At 43.4% G+C, this 18,609-nt stretch overlaps 1 protein-coding gene across 5 annotated transcripts in view; it reads left to right on the top strand.

Moving 5' to 3' along the window:
- Positions 1-15,608, top strand: part of LOC134640550 (alpha-actinin-4-like) — a 57,778-nt gene extending 42,170 nt beyond the window's left edge. The window contains exons 7-23 of one of the 5 annotated variants that reach the window (XM_063492434.1): positions 123-204; positions 913-998; positions 5,192-5,284; positions 5,392-5,517; positions 6,367-6,471; positions 6,809-6,956; positions 7,043-7,193; positions 8,076-8,184; positions 8,473-8,613; positions 8,795-8,977; positions 9,376-9,510; positions 10,007-10,186; positions 10,439-10,585; positions 12,211-12,291; positions 13,139-13,204; positions 14,172-14,330; positions 15,117-15,608. In XM_063492434.1, coding sequence (XP_063348504.1) covers positions 123-204; positions 913-998; positions 5,192-5,284; positions 5,392-5,517; positions 6,367-6,471; positions 6,809-6,956; positions 7,043-7,193; positions 8,076-8,184; positions 8,473-8,613; positions 8,795-8,977; positions 9,376-9,510; positions 10,007-10,186; positions 10,439-10,585; positions 12,211-12,291; positions 13,139-13,204; positions 14,172-14,330; positions 15,117-15,275 — 2,151 coding nt within the window. In that variant the 3' untranslated portion in view covers positions 15,276-15,608. Of the gene's footprint in view, positions 1-122; positions 205-912; positions 999-3,766; positions 3,853-5,191; positions 5,285-5,391; positions 5,518-6,366; positions 6,472-6,808; positions 6,957-7,042; positions 7,194-8,075; positions 8,185-8,472; positions 8,614-8,794; positions 8,978-9,375; positions 9,511-10,006; positions 10,187-10,438; positions 10,586-12,210; positions 12,292-13,138; positions 13,205-14,171; positions 14,331-15,116 lie in introns of all 5 variants that reach the window. The other 4 variants (XM_063492433.1, XM_063492432.1, XM_063492430.1 and 1 more) reach the window with 4 other exon arrangements.
- Positions 15,609-18,609: the final 3,001 nt, after the last annotated feature.

Genomic DNA, 18,609 nt, shown 5'->3' with positions numbered 1-18,609 from the left:
TCACATTTTTTGCGTCAAACATGGTGAATCGAAATGCTTTCATATCTGTTAAGTTGCGTTACAAATGCCTTGTCGCTGAAGCGACTCACTGGCTTGTTTGCCGTCTGTGATTTGCTGTTTAGGATGATCCTGTAACCAACCTGAACAACGCCTTTGAGGTGGCTGAGAAGCACCTGGACATCCCCAAGATGTTGGACGCAGAAGGTAATAAGTCGGCTGTTGATCTGTGCGTCTCTGCTGGATCTGTCACTGTGTGTGTTAAAACATCACGGGCTTGTTTACGTGCACAGGACAAAGTGACTGTTCATAACGTAAGATGTGGAAGTGGTGTGAAAAAAGTGAACTATTATCCAGGTGTTCTTTTTTTAAAATAATGACACCGTTTGTAATTTCTGACCAGTCTGAAACATCAAATAGGAGTTTACGTGACTTTTCCTGGGAGTCAGTCTTTGCTCCACGCTGACCTGCACGGTCATTATGAAGCAGGCTTTTTGTCGCCGCGTTGTGTGCATGTAAATGTGCCCCGATCTCCAAAGCGTGTTCAGGTTCTCGGTGACAGGACACGAGAGGCATCTTCAGGATCGACGTTGCTCCTCCTCCTGTGTTGTTGAACATCCACGTTTCCTTCACAGGACTCATTCTTGTCATAACATGCCAGTTTTTCTTTTTCTTTTTGCTTCAACTCTACAGGAAAAAATCCAAGTTGTGTATTAACTGTACCTGAGCTGTGTGTGTCTACGTGTGTGTGTGTCGTTGTATTTGTTGTGTTTGCATGTCTGGCTGTTGGCAGCTACAGCAGCTTGTTAAATGAGTTTCTTATGTGTGCGTCTTGTTGTTATTGTGTAATCACTTGTCCTGTGTCTTGCCTGTATGTGTGCGTCTTCATAACCATGGTCTCCCCCCGACTTGTAGACATTGTGAACACTGCTCGCCCAGATGAGAAAGCCATAATGACTTATGTGTCCAGTTTCTACCATGCCTTCTCTGGAGCACAGAAGGTACCCTCTGAGCCAACTTCAACCTTTAACCTCCTTTTACTAACAACGTGCTGCTTCCTGTCCAGCATGGCCACGCTCTGTCTTGACAACCAGGACGCTGGGTTTGTTGGGACACAAACACGCAAACGATTTAAACATTAGCATGCTGGTGAAAGCGGTAAATGTTTGACGTACAGAAATGAGTTTGTGGACTAAAGCTGTCTTATTTAGAGTTTTATTTTTAGCTAAAATCTGTCAGATGGAACATTTCCCATGGATATTTTTAAATTTCTGAACAGTTGTGGTTGAAAAAAAAAACTAAAAATCAAAACAAAATGAACAGAAACCTCTGATTCAACATGTGGAAGTCCCCATCCTTTAAAATAAAGTCCTTCCAGCAAACAAAAGAACAAGGCCAGCAAACAAAATGCTGAAATGAACGATCACCGTCAGGACGTTTCTGTTTTCTCCCACCAATAAAAGCATCCAGGTCTGAGGCGCTCTCCTCAGAGACGGATAATCTCACTGCTTTCACTTCCTGTTAAAGGAGATCCTGTTTGCTTTTTAGCATGTATCATACTGAGGTTCATCAGGGTTCATCATTTTCTTCTGCCACTCTGACCATGATCCAGAAACTTTGAATCTGTCTCCACAGATCCAGAGGGAACAGTTCCCTCAGCCTCAGAACAAAAATGAAACCCAAACTCAAAATGAGAATATTCAGTTATGCACCAGCTACGTTGCTTTAATCTGAGCTGTGTATTCACTGAGTTTGAACTCCAGCACGAGCTGACTTCCAATCCTCGGCCGAGATTTGAGTTTCCAAACTTTCGTTCCATTTTGTGTGTAAAGTCAAATCTGTGGTGCTTTAAATGGATTGTAAAAATCTGAAATCTCTTTCCGAGCCCAAACATGAAGCATATTAGGATCTATGCAACATCTTCTCTTACGCCAAATTTTAATCATATTTAACATCAGACTGCTTTTGGCAGTTTTTCACTGTTGGGAGGAAGTTAGACGGAACTTTTACATCCACAAAGCGTCTAAATGCAGAAGCACAACTTCATTCTTATTTGTTGTGCATTATAACTGTTTGCAGATTTTTTTCTCCCACATTATGTATATGTAGGAAGAAAAGGTAGTTCCAGTTCATGTTGGCTGCTATTGTTAAGATTTGGCTTCAAAAACTGTCACTTCCTAATATTCAGAGAACATTGCATGCAAAGAAGTGAACCCGCCCCATTAAATGATAGAGTTCCTCCTTTTTAGAGCAGCTCTCGGGCTTTTTGGCCCATCTGGCACTGCAGGTTGTGACCTTATCGAACTGTTATTTGAAAAGCTTCAGATGCGTATCACTTTCTGCTTTACCTTTAGCACGTCTGTACAATAGTACGGCAAAATTGGAGTACCGTCCCGCAGAGTCAGGGCTAAAAGAAAGGCAGGAACTAATAACAATGAATAACACAGACAGAATAAAATCCGCATTATGTGCAGAATGAAATGAACGATATGTACTGAGATAAAAATATATGTGCAAAAATCAAAGGAGGTGATATCGGATGATATCAGTCGATAAACTTTAGATGTTGCAGGAAGGCTCACGAGCTCAGTCTTTACAAACACAAAGACCAGAAACCACTTTACTCTGTACACTTTCATAAACTGCTAAATTCAAAATTCCAGAATGAAATTCCTGCAGCTCAAAGTGAAATTTAGACATTTAACATAATGTGCACAAGACAAATCCTTTGACTAGAAGTAAAAACTCTTATTCTGGAGAAAGTTTGGTTTCAAATCATGCATGTCTTTAATAAAGTCAAGTAAATATGATGTTAAAGATTCATCCCATAGTGGGTCTGTCATAAATTTTATTAAATCATCTTCGTCCCTGTCCTCTCGTTTCCCTCTTGTTTTCCTCCTCCTTCACCCTCCCCTCCCCTCTCCCTGTGGGCCCGTGACAGGAAGCCAATCGATGCGTCTCTTGTTTTGCTCATCTTCCTCTAATTAATTTTCTGGCTCATTCAGAACTTGTTTGTTCCTCTGCAGTCTCACGAGGTGTGTGTGTGTGTGTGTGTGTGTGTGTGTGTGTGTGTGTTTGATATTATGTGTGTGAGACAAGCAGAAATGGGCACGAGTTCAAGTTTTGCTTTTAGCTCGTGAGTTATTTGCGTTAGCTCTCTGACCGCTTCGAGCGTTTGTGCCAAACACAACTCTGAAACGTCCACATTTACTGCTTTTGCCAGCATCGTAATTTATTCGGCAACGTCACACAAATCGCGCCCGCTCCAGTTCACAGGAAGCGCTTTCATTCACCAGTCGCTGTGCCGGGTTCTCATTTTGTTCACTTGGTTATTTGAGAATATTTTTCCACCTGTAGTTGATGAAGACGCTGTAGTTGAGTACGAGAATAAAACTCTGAAGATGAAGAAGAATTAGTCAGTCAGTGTGCTGACATCATTGACCTGCTGAGTGAACCCAGTGACCTCCATCAGATGGTGAATGAACCGCTTTGACTGGATTAAGCAGTTCATGCCTGTTTGTGTCCCACACTTGAACTTGTGGCTCCAGTGTCCCACGATTCCCTTCCAGAGGACTCCTCTGGTGGCCCTCTCTTCCTGGTGACAGGAGGCGCTCCAAGCTGTGGCACTAACGAGGGGGGCGCTCACCGTCGCCCCCACCTGACTCACCTTTCTCTCACATCCTGCAGGGGGCAATCAAAGTGTAGCTTTGGGTAGCTTTGGCTTCACTCTGTCTCTCTCTCTCCCTCTGTTCTGCTGGGTGATGCGTAGACATCGTGGGTACGCTGAGGCCGGATGAGAAGGCCATAATGACCTATGTTTCCTGCTTCTATCACGCCTTCTCTGGCGCACAGAAGGTGAGCTCCTCACCCGTCAGACTCACATTAACACTCAGCGCTGCGAAGAAAAACCCTGAAATGCACCAAAGTTTCCATCGTTGGTAAAACATATTTGTGATGTAACGTTTTTAGAGTGTGAAAAGACAGGAACCAGAGGTGAAATCACAGGAACATGCTGGAATTCCAGCCCAGCATTTATTAGATGGAAGTTTGAGCTGCTCTGTTTCTCCTCGCTCGATCCAACAGTTGGAGAGTTCAGCTGCACTTATGGTTTTGTACAAATTCAGTCAAATATTATCTGCAGAACAGGAAACTGAGCAGGAGCATGATGGGAACTCTTGGTGCTTCTGTCTCGGCTCTTTGGACATCAGCTGTTTCCCTCAAAATGCTCCAGACTTTATGGGCTGGACTTAAACTCGGCGGTCACCTGCACTGATTGCATTCCATGCATGTTTCTGTGGGTGATTTTTGGCATTTAAATTTCTTCTTTTCCACTGAGATCATGCACAGATTTTGATTTTTGGATATCTCAGCTGGAGCGTGAACCACTTTATATTGACGAGGATTCTTCCTCCGGGAAAGCGGCAAACCGCCGGTGGTCATGCTGCTGATGTGGTTTAGAGAAACCAGACCGGTCTGGATTCATTACTGTGGGAAACATTAGCTGATGTCTCAAGTTTTCTTTTCAGCTATTAACACTTTTCAAACTATTGTAAATGTTTTATATGATATAACCTGTGTCTTATATTCTGGTGAAAGCATAGTCCGTAAGCTTATTGGACGAGCAGCATAAATGCAGATGTTTTGTTGTACAGTAGGTATGACCTTGAATCAGCTTATCAAATTCTGTGCTGTGTTTTATATTTCAGTGGTACAGTAGTGTAATATCCTAGGCAGACGCACTGACGTGGACTGCAGCGCTACATGAACTGTAACTAGACGCACTGATTCCCAGGTTTTGAAGGGAGATGCATGAAGTTTTAAATACACACAGAATGACGTTGGCACATTGAACTAACCATCAAGAGCTGGAGCATGTTTGTAGCAGTCATATTAAGCCCCGGTTTGACCTACATTGGAGTTTTTGCCTTATTTTAAATAACACGTGCCTAAACTTGGCTCGACATACCTCCCTCACTGCCTGCGTGTGGAGTGTGCGCACAGATTTGAAAAGCAAAAATGCGTTTGTCACAGCTGCAATGAAAGGCCAGGCTGAGGTACTAATAAGCGGCGGTAGACACTTATTTTTAAGCTCAGTTCAGTGACTTTATTATGAAGCTTTGAGCTCAGAGAGTAGACTCTGATGGAGTTTTATCCAGTCATGTCCAGCTCCACTCATCACTCTTCTTCCTAATAGGCTGAGACAGCCGCAAATCGAATCTGCAAAGTGCTGGCTGTCAACCAGGAGAACGAGCAAATGATGGAGGACTACGAGAAACTGGCCAGTGATGTGAGTATCGAAGCATGCCATCTTTTACTTGCACGGCAGACTTTGGAGAAAGGAAGACGACCCGTTTGTCTGTCCTGTTTTCACCGCGCTGTCCTCTCTGCCTCCAGCTCCTGGAGTGGATCCGTCGGACCATCCCCTGGCTGGAGAACCGAACCCAAGAGAAGACTGTAAATGACATGCAGGTGAAACAGGAGGACTTCAGAGACTACCGCTGTGTGCACAAACCACCCAAGGTATAGAAAACCTCTCGTGAACTGTTCTCAGCATTTCTAAACAAAGAAAAAAGGCTCACAAACTGCTGTGATCGCAGCAGACCCAAATCTTTGTAGTGGAAAGTTTAATCTCATTAATCTTACTCAGTGTTCAATATTTGTTTTCTTCCAAAATAATATTCTTCTTCTTGACATTTAAAATCTGGGTTTTTTAAACTCATTCATGGTGTAGCTTCTGCAGAGTGGTTGCTTTCGTCTCTGGGGTCCACTGAGGTTCATCAGTGTTTGTTCATTTTTGTTATAATTGTGTCCCTCTGGAGAGGAAAAAGGAAAAATGGATCAGAGTCTGCTGGAAAATGTTTTTGCAAATATTTTCTCACATGTTACTCTGACCTCTTCCCAAAATGTTTGAATCCCTCCGCACAGAGCTTCTTCAGCCTTTTATTATAAGCATTTAAATTGAGGACGAGTTGTATACTGTGTAATCACATTAACCAGTTATTATAGTGTGTTAATCTCACACTGCGTGGCAGCACGAGCCCTTTTCCCAAGACCTTATTCTATGCATTTAGCTTATAATGCTGTGATTTTATGTCTGAGTCTGAAAATGCACAGGTTCTTTAAACCTGCATTCTTTCCAGTGACCAGCAGGGGTTGTCTTGTCCGGTTAACTTGTACAGATGAACAGGTCTTCGGGTTCTTTGCTCTGACTTCAGTTAACATTTTGAAGAGTTTATGCTCTTAATCGCTGGAACTTTTATATCTGTCCTTGTGGCATCACCATATAAGAGCACTGTGCCCTCTCACATATGTGTGTTGGTTTTCCTCTGCTGAATGTGTTCAGTGACACTGAGATGTTCCTGTCTGCAGGTCCAAGAGAAATGCCAGCTGGAGATCAGCTTCAACACTCTGCAGACTAAACTGAGACTCAGCAACAGACCTGCCTTCATGCCGTCAGAAGGACGCATGGTGTCGGTATGAAACTCGCACACAGTCGATGGGAAAAGTTACACCACACTTGAAGCTGCGCGACACAACTTCATTATCAACAGTCGCAAAGCAGCCTGTCGCGCGCTAACAGAGGATTTCTAAAGATTGGTGTAAAAACCGATTCAGTTATAGCTTAGGGAATTTAACACAGTCAGTATTAAGTTACTTTTCTGTGATATGGTTAACAAACAATCCAGCTTTAAGTTCGTTTGTAAATATTACAGCAGTTTACACCACCTCATTCACACTTTTCTGCACGTATGAGATGTTTTACTGTGTTTGGAGTTTCTACTCTACAGTAACTCTTCCTGTTTGCTCTCAGGACATCAACAAAGCGTGGCACAATCTGGAAGGAGCAGAGAAAGGCTACGAGGAGTGGATCCTCAGCGAGATCAGGCGTCTGGAGAGACTGGAGCATCTGGCCGTCAAGTTCCACCAGAAGTGTGCCATCCATGAATCCTGGACCGACGGTATGTAAATTCCATCGCGGTGAAGCAAACGTCTTCACGACGCCAGAATGCTTGTCTCTGAATAAGTGAGGCTTTTGTGCATGCAGGTAAGGAGGCCATGCTTACCCAGAAAGACTATGAGACGTGCACCCTGTCAGAAGTCAAGGCGCTGCTCCGGAAACACGAGGCCTTTGAGAGCGACCTGGCCGCCCACCAGGACAGAGTAGAGCAGATCGCCGCCATCGCGCAGGAGCTCAAGTAAGAGTGGAGCCGCTAACATCTCTGACTTCATTAGCATCGGTTCCTGAATGTTCCTCGTGGCTTCTTTCATGCATAAACACACAAAGCAGGTCGGGCCGTTCTCACCTTGGCAGCTCAATTCTTCATAGTTTGTGACAATTCTTTCCTTTCACGCAGGTTTGTCATCAGACGGCAATTAAACTGTAGCATAGTACCTGCGCCTCGCTGTGAGGTGAAACACACAGCATCATTTGCTGCTAGCTCCCGATGGCTCTCGTCTCCACGTCAGGGTTCATTTATTCTGAGTAATGAAGCTGCTAAATATGCACAAGTCTCATTTTGGAAACTTACTGATGGTTTGTTCTGCTGCCCGAAGCTGCTGGTGTGTAATAATCTGTTCCAGCAGATCATTTTTCACAATTGATTGGAGTATTATTCGTTTTGTTCTCATTTGAATTCTTAGATGTACCGCCCGCGGGGCAAACAACTTTACTTCAGTTCTTTCTTCTTTTTCTTCCAACACTCACATTATTTTCACAGCTTCCTTTAACATCGTCTCGAGTTGCATTAAATTCACATTTCAGTCAGAAATGGACAAAACTACAGAGCAAAGTGGGTGAAGAAGAGCTCCGGTGTTCTTTGGAGACATCTGTGTATTTTTTCAGAGTAAAGAAGCAGCTTTGAGGCTTCTGTCAGGTCACTTTGGTTTGATCGACACAGACTCAGAGCAGTCGCCTGATGCCTTTCCCCCCTCTAAAATTTTAAATCAGACTTAACGTCCAAAATCTGACCTCACAGTCAGATGGTGTCGATTAACAGAAAGAAGTGCGTCTGAAAGTGAATCTGATCATAAGAAGTGCTCGACAAAGGAAAACCCTTTTTCTTTTCTTCCTTTTCCAGTGAACTGGACTACTACGATGCCGCCAGTGTCAACGCTCGCTGTCAGAAGATCTGCGATCAGTGGGACGTCCTGGGAGCCCTCACCCACAAACGCAAAGAGTCACTGGAGGTACGATTCGGCCTGTTTGTGCAGCACCTTTTGAACTTTAAAAGGATCGTGGTTATTCGTGATAGTGTGAAGTGCATCCTTCTCTTTTGTGATGCTTTGTGGAAGCGAACATCTTTAACAGCGTGCACCTTTACTGTTGTTCAGACCAAATAATTCCCTCCTGATCTCATCGATCTAATTTAGCGCTTTTAAAGATTTAAAATCTATAACATAATGAAATGTCAAATGTATTTTAAAATGTATTGAAATGTATTTTAATAAGGCCGTCTTCTGTTTTCCTGCCAACAGAGGACAGAGAAGCAGCTGGAGTCGATAGATGAGCTGTACCTGGAGTACGCCAAGAGAGCGGCACCTTTCAACAACTGGATGGAGGGAGCTATGGAGGACCTGCAGGACATGTTCATCGTCCACAATATTGAGGAGATCCAGGTATCTGGGAACTGGGAAGTCAAGTGGTGAATAAATAAGTGCAGCATATGAAACATACAGCTGAGGTCCAGCACTGAGCCAAAGAAAAGTTCCGGTGTTTACTATTTAAAACCACAGAGCTGCATTTATCCCACAAAAACCAGAAAACCCAGCAAACGTGTTTCTTTCCTCCTTCTCTCAGGGTCTGATCACAGCCCACGAGCAGTTCAAGTCCACCCTGCCCGAGGCCAACAAGGAGCGCGAGGCTATCCAGTCCATCCAGTCCGAGGTGCAGAAGATCGCCCAGAGCAACGGCATCAAGCTGAGCGGCGGAAACCCGTACACCTCCATCACACCTGAGAGCATCAACAGCAAGTGGGAACAGGTGAGCTGCTGCCTCAGCTCTCTAATGCTCAGAAGAAGGTTTCGCTCCTGAAGTTTGCTTCATGAAGTGAGACGGAGTACTCGGCAGAAAGCTGTTTAACGAAGGCTGACGTTAATCATTTTAAGGCAATAAACTTGCAGCTCATTCATGCCGGAGCAGTAAACTATTAATGCTGTCTGCTACTTTAATGACGCAGCTCAGATTTTTCCTCTTAAATGCTTTTTTTTCCCGGTGAATCCTGCATAGAAGAAGAACCTTTTCTCCAGTGTGTTAAAAACGCTACCCTCCACAGGCTGAGTGACTGAATGTTTTTCTGCAGCTGGTGCTTCATGTTTGTGTGTTTGTGTGTGTTTGTGTGGGTGCAGTTGTTTCTAATTCTTCTTTGTGTGCATTTGCAGGCGATGGCTATGGTGCCACTGCGTGACAACGCCCTGCAGGAAGAGCTGAACAAGCAGAACTCCAACGACACTCTGAGAGCCACGTTCGCCACTCAGGCCAACACGGTTGGCGCTTACATCCAGGCCAAAATGGAGGTAACGGATCAGCCTCCACAGTCACAACGTGCTCAGCATTATGTCAGGGTTTTCACGTTTGCTCAGCTGTGTGCAGTTTGTCACTTTGCAGACACTTTGTGAAACACGGACTCACAGAGCAAATGTAAGACAGGGTGCAGATTTACCCACAGCCCACAGAGTTCTTCAGTTTCTAGATGTTTTATCCATGAGCGTTGTGTTTAGATTAGATCGTCACTGTGCATGCACGCTGCATTACTGAGAGCAGGAGGAATGAAATGTACTTCGTCTATTCATAGTTCAGGAACCGTAAATGACAACTCTTCAGCATCCTTACAGAAAAAAAATCTTAGTCATTTGGAAAAGTTTATTTAGAAGAATTTTGTCATTGTCACATTAGATATCACAGTAGACGCCCAACCCGATAGTTAGATTTAGACCTGATAAAAGTAGAAAAGTGTTTCTTGTTTTTATAAATATGTTCGAGTGTCAGCGTTTCAGGTGTTTGTGTTGGCAGGAAATTGGCAGGATATCCATTGAAATGAACGGCACCCTGGAGGACCAGCTGACCAACCTGAAGGAATACCAGAAGAGCATCATATCATACACACCCGAAATTAACAAGCTGGAGGGATACCACCAACACATCCAGGAGGCGCTCATCTTCGACAACCAGTACACTTCCTACACGATGGAGGTAACGCAAACGCGCACAAAACCTTCAGCAATGAATGCGTTCAGTGACAAAGATAAAAGTCTGTTTCACTTCCCAAATGAAAATGTTTGAAATCCATTAAAGTAGGACAGCTGTGTGACATAAGGTGAGCATGAACTCTGTAACAAAACGAGCACATGCTTTGTGTTAACCTTTGAGGACACTGTCGAACCCGAGTTCTCTCTCGCATCTCAGTTCTTAACCTCTCCTGTCAACCCCGTCCCATCACTGCAGCACCTCCGGGTGGGCTGGGAGCAGCTGCTCACCACCATCGCCAGAACCATCAACGAGGTCGAGAACCAGATCCTGACACGTGACGCCAAGGGCATCAGCCAGGAGCAGCTGTACGAGTACCGCGCCTCCTTCAACCACTTTGACAAGGTCAGGGCCCGAGCTCTGCGCTCACCGGTTATTTATTACACCTGTTCTGTTATCCTGTTATCAAACCTCACAGTATTACAGAGTATTAGTGTCAGTATTAGGCGTTTAGGTTGACAGTGAAACCTGAGGAGAAACCCTGTTTTTGTTTCATATGTTGATCTAAAAATTATAAACATGAAGCATTTAATGATTATTACCATTACATATACAATACATGATAGTGTAGACCAGCTATGATGCACCAGACATCTTAACTTATGTATTTGTGTCTACTTAGAGTATAGTCATTAGCAGTGGGTTAGTTGTGGTTAATTGGACTTCCTGAACAGTTTTCAGTGTGAGGATTTGGCCTGTGTTTTTCCTGTTTACTTATAATGTGACTGACTGGATGTTTAGACCTTAGATGGGGGTGAGAGAGGAGCCAGACGTGTAAGTACTCATCCTGATGTTTCACTCGCGAGCACAGGCGGTGTTGGTGAAATTTTAAAAAAGGCACGGATGGTGACTGGCTTTTACCAGAAGGGTGAAGAGTGAGGAAACATCCAGTTAGCAAAAGGCTACTTGTTTTAAGATCAACTAAGAAATGCTACTTTTGGTTTGAAATGTGTTATTTTGGGGTTGCACTTGGTCTTTTTTCCCTCACTGGACATGCAAACCTGCAGAAGTATGTCACCCCTTTGGAACGCTGTTTTCTGCATTTAAAAAAACTAAACTAAACCTACCAGATGTCATTTTTTGTGTTTTGTGGTGGTTAAACGTGATGATTGAAAGCTCTCAGCTGTCAGAGAGGAGGACGACACCGCCATCGTTCACCATCTCATGCCGCTCTGTGTGTGTCACTCATTCATGCCACTATCTGACACGGTGGTCACTCACCCATCAGTCTTTTTGTTCGTCACATCAGTGTGTTTATTTCTTTACGACACAACACTGGAACTATTCTTTGCACTCAGTACAAAGAAAGCACTTGTAGCAACCCGCTGACCCCATTTCAGTCTTTGCATGGATACTTTTCTCTAAATTTGGGAACATTGTGTCAGTTTTCAATAAAAACTGAATGCAGCGATTTGCAAATTATTTAAATTCTGAACTATATACATTTAAAAATGCTGCAAAGACAACACAACAATTTTTGAAACTGAGGTTTGTTCTCCCTTAAATATAGATTATTTTTTACATTTTTGAGGCCTTAACATGTATCATAATTTAATGCATAAAAAATAAACATAAAACAGTAACAACTGCATTAAAACAGTGGATCTGTAAGTGAAAGTCATTTGTGAAACCACAACAGTTCATTGCTGTGTCCATAAATGCAAGCTGCTCTGGACTGAAGAGGACTGGGATCATCTGTCTTTGTTATTCATTCACGTTCGTGATTGGTGGAGATTAAAAAGTGACAGTTTGTGAACATCACAGCTCTTGAGTGGGTGTGGGGGTTTGTGTGTGTGGCGACATTGTCTAAACATCCATAAATGTGTGTCCCTTCATCCTCCATGTCTTCATCGTCTCCCTGCATGCTGTGGATCTCATGGTCACTGTCCTCCACCGCCACCATTCCTGTGTTACGATTGGTTCATCCTCACGATGCGGTGCTCTGTCATTGGGTGTTTGGCCGATCTCAGGACCACAGCGGGGCCCTGATGGCCGAGGAGTTCAAGGCCTGTTTGATCAGTCTGGGCTACGATGTGGAGAAGGACAAGCAGGTAGGAGCAAAAAGATTGGACGGAGGGAGAGCCGGCGTCATCAGGCCTCTGAGCAGGAGAGCAGGGCGGAGATCACTGCCAGCCACATCCAGCCAATCACAATCTATGTTTCTTTTACTGATTCTATACACTGACACATAGAAGTCAGACAATTCAGCATCTAGCAAAATTTGTAGCTTAATTGATTTTATTTTTTCCACACAGGCTACAAATGGTTGATGTTTGAAGCCATAAAAATTTGCATTACAAATAAAAAAAGTAACCAGAAACAGCCTGAAATAGACAAAAATGATAAGAAACTATTTCGACATAATTGCATAAAATAAAATTGGATAAGCATATCAATACAGATTGAACAATTACAGTATTAATAATTAGGTAAACTAAATTAGGTTTCTATTTTTGATACTCTGTGGCGTGATGAAGTGAAACTGGTCAGTGATCAGTCGGTGCTCCTGCTCGGAGCCTGCTGCCGTGCTCTGGATTCAGGCAGGGTTCAGTCCATCGGCATGGAGGTTCATGGAGGTGTTGCGTCCCTGTTTGTCCACCGGGGGTCTCTGTTGCTTTGTGCTGCTTCAGCTCCGCAGGCTCCCTCTCACTCTCTGAATGGACCCCACCCCTCAGCTGTCTGTCTGCCCGTCAGGTTTTTACTTTGCTGCGAGACTCTCTGTTAACTGTTTGTGCTTTTTATGGCTTTTTTCTCACTCACTCGCTGTTTGATCTCAATATTTCTGTCCATCCTTCACTCTGCTGCTCTCTCTCTCTGTCCCTCGTATCTCTCTGACTCCGTCTTTGTCTACTCACCACCTCCTCCCTCCGACCTATGCTGTGCTGTGGCGGCCTGCAGAAGCGATCAGGACAGATGCTGTCAGATGATTTCCGGGCTCTACTCATTTCTACAGGAAACAGCCTGGTACTGCTGCTGGCATGAAGCTCTTTCAGGGTGTCTGCAGGTCCAGAAATATCCTAATGCAGTTTAATTAGTCACAAGCTTTGAAGCACCCAAAAGCTCTGTGTTTTTGCTTTTACCTGAATCAGAGGGACAGGATATGGATATGGAAGCTAGAACTTTTTGATTTACTTATTCCATTATATTCTCGTCCAAGTCGGCTTTTTCCCCTCTGGGAAGTTTAGCCTCTGACAAAATCAGTCCTGTTCATATTTTTATAACATTTAAACCAGGAAGTGAAACTCTTAATTCAGACAAATGGACCCAGGCAGGCAAATTATTGCTCAGTATTTCTAATTATTACTAATATTTTCTGTTTGGATATTTTGTGGATTTGCATGTGACCTGATACCTGCAGACACCCTGTGCTCTCTCTCTCTGATGCTCTCACTTCCTGTCCTTTTATGTCACATGTGTCACTTTAACATCCTTGATGATCAGTAACTAACTGAAGGAAGCTGATGTTTTTCATGTAGACCATCCAAATTATTCTTCACGGTTTTCTCTTTGTGTCGTCATCTGTCTGTTTTCCCTCCATCCCAACCACTGACGATATTCGTGCATGTGTCAGTTTGAAATACAAAATATTGGGGCTCCCGTTAGGACTTTAATGGTAGTCCCTATATTTTACATGCTTACAAACTGCAGGGTTTTTAGTACTCTTTCTGATTCCCAGACAATTCCAAACGGTGAGGCTGTCCTCTCATTTTACAGAAATCTATGAACTTTTCTGTCCTTTTTGGCCGTTTGAATAAAAACTGACTTAAATATGAAATAAAATGACCACAGACTAACCTTTGGCTGTGGCTAAAACCTCTTCAGTTAGCTCTTAAGTCCCTCTGTGCAGGAAAAACCCTGTAAATGTGCGCCTGTTCCCTTTGAGTTCAAAGCGCCGTCTCTTCTGGGTTAACCTGTAATTTGTTGATGCCAGGGCGAAGCTGAATTTAATCGCATCATGGGCATAGTGGACCCCAATGGCAGCGGCGCCGTCACCTTCCAGGCCTTCATCGACTTCATGTCCACGGAAACGACCGACAGGGACACCGCGGACCAGGTCATCGCCTCCTTCAAGATCCTGGCTGCTGATAAGGTGAGTGCAGAACGACATCAGTGCTCATTTTTGATTGGACAAGAAAAATACTGGAGAAAGAAATGTGCAGCAGGAAGCTGACCACCAGCAGAGGGAGTATTTGTGTTCAGAACTACAAGTCAACACAAGCTTGAGGTTGAATCTGTGCAGAATATTCCTTTTTGTTAGAGACTCCTCACAGGTTAATATTAGGATTTATAATAAAAATAATCCTGAATAATAATAATAAGTATGAGCACTTTGGCTTTAAGCTGCATCAGCAGCCCAGATTGTCTGTGTTCTGGTTCATTTAAGCACTGGCCCCTAAAACACTGAGTGATTAAAGCTTTGGAAAATATTAGTGACTTCTATGACATCAGCTCCTCAGGCGGACACAGCCTGACATTTGGAGAGGTTTTATAGGACTTCAGTTGTATCTTGGACCTGCACGGTGCTTTAAAGCAGTGGTCCTCAAAGTGGGCTGTGCAGCCCTGAGGAAAAGTGTCCTCTTAACAGTCTGCTGTGAGAGTGTGTGTCCTCAGGAAAAATGGACAAGTAACTGGGACGCACAGGTCCAAACTAACTCGGTTTAAAGATCCCAAGATAGTCAAACTCCAGACTTGAACTTGTGATCTGAAATGATCCATCAAACACGAGTTTGGAACTAAATAATGATATTCAGCCAATAATACGATCCTCTGTTGTCTTAGAAGATCAATAACATAACAGTTTTTCATCTCTATTAAGCTATATGTCATTTAGTGCATTAGCATTAGCAGTGAACTCTTTGCCTCCTGTTTCCACCAGAACTACATCACAGCTGATGAGCTGAGGCGGGAGCTCCCTCCAGACCAGGCGGAGTACTGCATCGCCCGCATGGCACCCTACGCGGGGCCCGACGCTGTCCCTGGAGCCCTCGACTACATGTCGTTCTCCACCGCCCTGTATGGAGAGAGTGACCTGTAGAGGATGCGAGACGAGTAGGAGGGCTGGACAGATGAGGGGAGGGAGAGGGAGGTAGAGGAGACGCCGTGAGTCGAGCGCTGGGAAGAATTTTGAGTGGTGGTCACAATGTGCCCCTGCGAGTGCCGGTTTAGAAATCGTTAAGAGCTTGCTGATTGAGCTGTAGTTCTCATGGTTTGGCCTCCAGCCCCACTGTCACAAATGGATGTTCACCATCAGTTTGTCATAAAGGTTTATTTGAACGGGCACATCTGGGGGCGTCTGTGGGACGGGGGGCAGAGTTGCTCTGTAGTGCGGGTCCTTAGCTTCACCCTCTCTGCCTTCGTGGGGTTTAAACAGGGGGAGGGATGGGGGGTTAGGATTATGGGGGGCACAAGCTAATCTGATACTTATGCTAATTTTTGTTTATTTTATTATAATTTTTCTTCTTCTTGCCGGGCAGGGGTCCAGGGCGTGTGGGGGGGTGGGGTTTGATGTGGCGACTGGCAAGTTTGTGTATTAGATCCTGGAGAGATTTATGCTGCAGGGTCAGGGGTCAGAAGGGTGGGAGGGAGGGGTGGGGGAGTTGACCAACCAGAGATAAAATGACCTATTTACCCATAATTCCCACGTTGCTGGATAAGGTGACCTGTCTAACCTCAGCTCTTTTCCTCTTCCTGTCTGCGTTTCTTTTTTTTCCCCTCTTTTTTTTCTTTCTCATTCGTTTTCTGGACCAGGTGGGTGGTGGGAGGTGGGGGTGGGCGGGGCTTAGCGCTGTACATACTTATTTTTTCAGTCTGAAGAATGACACACACAGAGTCCCAGCCGTTGAGAGTAATCAACCGCAGGCCTTTCAGTAGGGCAAAGTAGAGTGGCATTTATTATTAAAAAGATAATAAAAATAAAGAAAATGAAACAAGAAAACAGAGAAATTTAAAAGCAGTTTCACCAGTGGATAGGTTTGAGCTTCCAGAAGTCTTTTCTTCAGGTTTTACTTTTTAATTTTGGCCAAACTAACCATGTAAAAGTTGACCTAAAGGCCTTCTCCTGTATAAAATCCATGATGAGCAACAGTATAATAATTACAAATATCTGCTTCTGTGAAATTATTCCTCTGTTAGGCACCGGGTGCTTGTTTAAGTACGAAAACCACACATTTATATAAAAGTTAGTCGAGTTTCATCTACCTGACATACATACGCGGGATGTCACGGATCCGTTCGATTGGCTGAATGAAGGTTCGAGAGGGGGAAGGTGAAAGTATTTAATAGATAAACGTGCCTGTTGGTGGCTACAGCCCTGTTCCCTCCTCTATCTCTCTCCCCCTCACTTTCTCCCCCCTCCTTCCCCTCACTTGTCTCTGAAGAGAAGGAAAAAAAATCACTGCTAAGGAAGGAGGGAGGGGAACGTTTGGGGAGTCTCTGTGTAAACATTCCATTGTACGCAAAACAAAAAAAAGTTTTAAAAAAAGGAAAATTGTTATGTAAAAGAACTATGCAATCATATTGTGCGCTCAATATCTGGGGAAAGCTGTGGTCATCAAACCAGGTCCCGCCTGAGTTTCCTGTCAAAATTAAACGGAGGACAAGTGATTTCTCCCGTCTTCGTGGGAGAGGAGGGGGAGCAGACGGGGAAGGAAGCGGGAAGAGAAGACTCGGACCAAAAGCTTGTTTCTCTTTTTCATTCTCTTTTTTCCCTGCGAGTTTGTAAAGAAATGAACTCTGGAGTTGTGATTTTGTTTCTTTTTTTTTTTCCTTTTTTGTACTCTTTAATATCAAACCTTATCTGCTGTACTGGAAACTGCAACGCCTTCTGTCTCTAATGATAAGTGAGTTTCACAAAGCACACATAAAAAGTTTCCTTACAAAAATACCTGCGACTGTCTTCACGTCTCGTTCTTGTGCGTGTCTGTGTTTTTAAACTTGAGATACAAAAGAGCTGATTTTCTCTTTAACTGTAAAAAGGAAAAAAATCTCCAGTTTTGTACTTTGTGATAATCTTTGGTTTACTGTAGCGTTACCAAAGTCATTTAGGCAAATGTAAACATACTAAAATGGGTCTTCAGTAACATCTTTTACACTCTGAGTGCTTAAGGCATGCTGTGGTTACTGCAGCAGGTTTTGTTTGCTGACTAATCTGAAGGAAACATCATCATCCAGCACAATTTGGCTTATCCAGGTGACTTTGGGGGATTTCTTTAAGTCCACAGGAAATGCATGTCCACTTAACCCTCAAAATGACCATGGTAAGTTAGCGAGTGAATTACTGAGAACCTGGAGTCAATGCAAAAGATTGCAGAGGTGGAACATTTAAATCACATTAAAGCTTGTAATTACAAAATGTAAACCCTGAATTTCACATGTACATTAACTTCACATTATCCTTACCAAGAGGCCAATAAAAATACAAAGCTCTGAAAGTTGAAGACTATAACATTCATGATAGTAGAATAGATACTTTACTGGTGAAGGTCATAAAGCTCTCATAAATGCATTACTCTGTCTGCATGTGCTGACTCAGCAGAGAGAATATTTAATGAGAGATGATATGAAAGTAACAGAACGCCAGAGAGCCACACTGCTAGGTGGTGAGAATTACAATAAAATACAGCTTATAGTCATGCGTACAGTTTAGTACACGTGAAGTGTTATTACATGATTCCCAGTACGTTCAGCCAAGCAGCCAGTGAGGCTTTCTTATATAAATACTGAGTTGATACCATTTGAGTCATGCTCGGCCTGCACAGGGATTTTTGTGGGCTAAAGGAAATATTGGTACACTTCATCCTCTGTGCCAGTAGCACTCACTGAAGGAGACAAATGAAAGGAAAAAGAAACCCACAGCACACAGGCATGGAGCTGCATTCTTCCAAAACACCAATAACTTGGTGTTTTGGGTGCTGAGAGCACAATTTAACATGTCGGTGCACCGTCTATCATAGGTGTTCAGACAGGTAGGAGAACGGATCATAGGATAAAGGAGATCACTCAAACTGATTTTATATAGTTGTTTCATGAAACAATGTTTTTGTTCTTCTGAAAGTTCAATGATCCATGATTGTGTTACTATTTTTAACATTTTCACTTACGGAAGTTTTTTTTCCCTGCTTGTGATGTTTTTCCATTTAGTGAATTCCTCTAAGTTCAAATTCATAACGATCTTTATACTTAATGTTAGAAGTGCAAATCTTTTTGCTGCCTCCAAAAGATGAAAATTTGACAAAGTAAAAAAAACAACAAAAAACAATAATAATAAAATCAGTTAATTTAAAGTAGTACCAATCACAAGCTATTTGTTTATTTTAAATAAACGCATTCACACAGCGTCTCCATACTTGTCCCAATCAGTGCACTGAAAC

Source organism: Pelmatolapia mariae, linkage group LG14 (genome assembly GCF_036321145.2).
Source record: "Pelmatolapia mariae isolate MD_Pm_ZW linkage group LG14, Pm_UMD_F_2, whole genome shotgun sequence".
Lineage (NCBI taxonomy): Eukaryota > Metazoa > Chordata > Actinopteri > Cichliformes > Cichlidae > Pelmatolapia > Pelmatolapia mariae.
The sequence above is the reverse complement of the archived record's forward strand: the minus strand, read 5'-3'. Positions and strand labels throughout refer to the sequence as shown.